Source organism: Myotis davidii, unplaced genomic scaffold, assembly GCF_000327345.1.
Source record: "Myotis davidii unplaced genomic scaffold, ASM32734v1 scaffold14, whole genome shotgun sequence".
NCBI classification, from domain to species: Eukaryota; Metazoa; Chordata; class Mammalia; order Chiroptera; family Vespertilionidae; genus Myotis; species Myotis davidii.
The window spans coordinates 357,559-360,630 of NW_006287372.1; the positions used below are offsets into that span (position 1 = coordinate 357,559).

Here is a 3,072-nt window from a genome sequence, read left to right on the forward strand (position 1 = left end):
CGTCGTCTGAAACACTCAAATCTGGGCTTTGTCAGAACACAAATGCGCACGTTGTAGCAGAGCTTACCCAGGGAGGAGACTGGAGGTAAGAAAATAAGGTAGAAAAATGCAGTCCTGTCTGCGCACAAGGCCGACTCATGAGGCTTCGGGTAACAAGCCGGTGTGGCTCAGAACCGCCCCAGAGCCCCAGGAGGGAGGGGACAGCCACAGTCCCAAGATTAAAAAGAAGAACTGTCCATTGCTCAAGGTTTAAGCAGAGCTGAGACAAGGACTTTCCCAGGCAACACAGCCTTAGCCTCTAGGCCATGCCCTGGAGGCGCAGCTCGATGCCAGCCTTGCCAGGGGAAGCCACTGCGTGCGGGGCAGGCGGGGACGCAGACAGGCAGCTGCGTGGTCAGTCACTTGTGACGCTCTGTGAAAAGCTCCTGAGAAAAGTTAATTTTGACTATTTCCTACTCGTCTCCGAATCCCTCTATTTTTCTAGGTTACAAAGTCCAAATCCTCCCTAGACTAAGGCCACTGTTCACTACACTGCAGACAGCTGAGGCAGATTATGAAGATGGTTTATCTGAGGAACGTGGCTCGCTAGATAAATGTGCTTAACATGGCGGATGTCAGCATGGCAGACGCATGAGTTTAAAATGCTGTTTCATGGTGGTACTACTATAGTCAGGTGACTTTTTCAAAGGTTAAAAGATTACCCACGGAAGTTTTGTTTCAGTTTTGTTCAGTCTTTTATTAATGTTGGGGGCATCCCCCACCTTTTCAGAAAGACTTGCTATAAACTGGAAAACGCATTCCCACCGTGGGAAGCATCTGCTGGCTACCATCAAGTTCACACGATGGGCAGGGGAAGAGGACGTGGAGGCCGAGGGGAGGGTATCAACATCGGACACGGCTTCTGTTGCACTGAGAAATAATTTATTAAACACACATAACACTGGGAATCAAATGCAATATAAAAGTAAAAAAGTAAATTCTATAAAGTGATAGTGGCTGACCTAATTCATAAGAGCTTTTCTTCACTCACCCCAACTTTAATAACATCCTCCGAAAGGCCGGATTGTGGAAGTGTGTGGTTCACTTTAAACAGATGTGTAGTGTTATAGTATCTGGAATTTAGTGTAGCTCATTGTTTCGTTAGACTAAAAAATCATATTAATTTAGATGACTGCTCTTTTTAAACCCTTTTTAAGCCTGGGAAAATGAGAGACGAGTGGAGCAGGTGTCGGTCCTCTGCCCCAGGACAGAGCACATCTCTGGCACCGTCTGTGGAAAGCAGTCTGGGACAGAGCACCCCGGCGGCATTTTGACACAGACTTTTAAAATGTGTGGAACTTTGTTAAAACCGTCTCCTTTTCAGATCAAAGGCCAGCAGCAGCCACTGGATGTGTTCATCTGCGCGAGTGGAATTTTAAATAACCCGTCTTAGCACAGTCATCGAGACACGGGAGCTTCCAGCCGTGAACAGAACTGGGGCTGGCTACTCCACTTCCCAGCAAGTTCCCCTCAGTTTCCAGAAAGTACATGGCGTCCAATATACCAACTGGGATCTCAAAATGCTGCATGAGTACGAAGCTTATTAACAGCAATATGCAAAACAGTAGAAATCAAGTGAGTAACTTATTATAAAAATGAAACAAGGCACTTTTGACAACTGTCCGCGAAGCTGAAATGAACACTTTTTCCTAAAGCTGACTCACAGACCCCAGGAGACTTGTAAAAAGTGCAGGCCCTGACTCTACTCACTAAAGAAATTCACCAATTCAACTTGGCACGAAAGAGTTTAATTACCATAAAGTGCATCACTTGGCTAAATATATTAAAAAGAAAATCGGCCAAGGATAGATTATAGTAACATATTTACACAAATGGGAATAAAAAGGCAATGCCAGGAGCCAACATAGTTAGGAACTTTGTAATATATATATGTATCTTTTTTTTTCTTATAACTCCTTATTTACTCAGAATCTGTATTTTCAAACGAGTATGCCTTGATTAGCAAAAAGAGGTAGTGTTCTGAAAGAGGCAAACTCCTGATTCTACAGGTAAAGATTTAAGATGAAGATTATGTGGAAAATAAACAAGTATAACGATAACCTGGGATGCTTAGTATAGCATTTTGATATTAATGAATTATAGGCTATTTAAAATAAAGGCTATTTTATGTAATTACAGCTCTTTCAAATAATTTTCCTTTGGTACCAGAAAGTTTCCTACTTTTAAACAGCAGTTAACATTCTAAATAAGCAATTTCTATTTGGAGATGGTAAACATGTCAATATTTAAAACAATTCTTTACCACTGACTTACACTGTCAGTGACACAGTATCATGTCAGAGACACAAAGGAGTATATGATAGCAACATGCAGTTCATGTCCATCTGACCAACATAACTGGCAATTTAAACACAGATTAGTTTGGAGCAATATATTGGCAAAACACCAAAATAATTTATGCACACTATAAATACAAAGACTGAATAAAAGACCATTTAAAGCATCAGGGAATATATTTCCTATCCCGATAACTTCTCTTTATGTAAACTTTACACACATGCATTCTTGCTGTTTTCTGTAAATGCTTCAGTCTTTTTATTTTTCAACGTCGGCCACTCTGCCGGGAAGCTGCTGAGCTGCAGACACAGAGGGAACGCCACGTGGTTCAGTCCTCAGCATCGTAGGCCACTTCCGCCACTTCCACCTCCGCCGCGCAGGCTTCGGGCTCGCTGAGACGGCGGCGCGGCTTGTCAGCAGCTCTGAGAAGAAAGAGACGCGTCAGTGTCAAGGCTGGTGAATGCTATCACCTTTAAAAATGGAGGAGCACTGGAATATTAATCAGAAATGTAACATTTTTCACGTGTCACTGCCAGAGAACTTTCTGAGCTATATTTTAATTCCTCAGCTCTCCCAACAATCACTTATCAAAAATCTAGTTTGTAATTACCCTACACACAAATTTGTTGTCATAATTATAGCTTAATCATTATCACTGAAGTATTAATAATTAACTTGGACTTATATGCAATAAAAATTCTATGGGCTTTAAAAAATATGATTTTTTGTCATTCT

The 3,072-nt window shown here is 41.8% G+C and overlaps 1 protein-coding gene across 7 annotated transcripts in view; it reads right to left on the reverse strand.

Moving 5' to 3' along the window:
* Positions 1-902: 902 nt before the first annotated feature.
* The window catches only part of SNX16 (sorting nexin 16), a 25,183-nt gene continuing 23,013 nt past the window's right edge, over positions 903-3,072 (reverse strand). For 5 of the 7 annotated variants that reach the window (XM_015560924.1, XM_015560920.1, XM_006759130.2 and 2 more), the window contains one exon: positions 903-2,759. In XM_015560924.1, the coding sequence (XP_015416410.1) occupies positions 2,596-2,759 (164 nt within the window). In that variant the 3' untranslated portion in view covers positions 903-2,595. Of the gene's footprint in view, positions 2,827-3,072 lie in introns of all 7 variants that reach the window. The other 2 variants (XM_015560919.1, XM_015560923.1) reach the window with 2 other exon arrangements.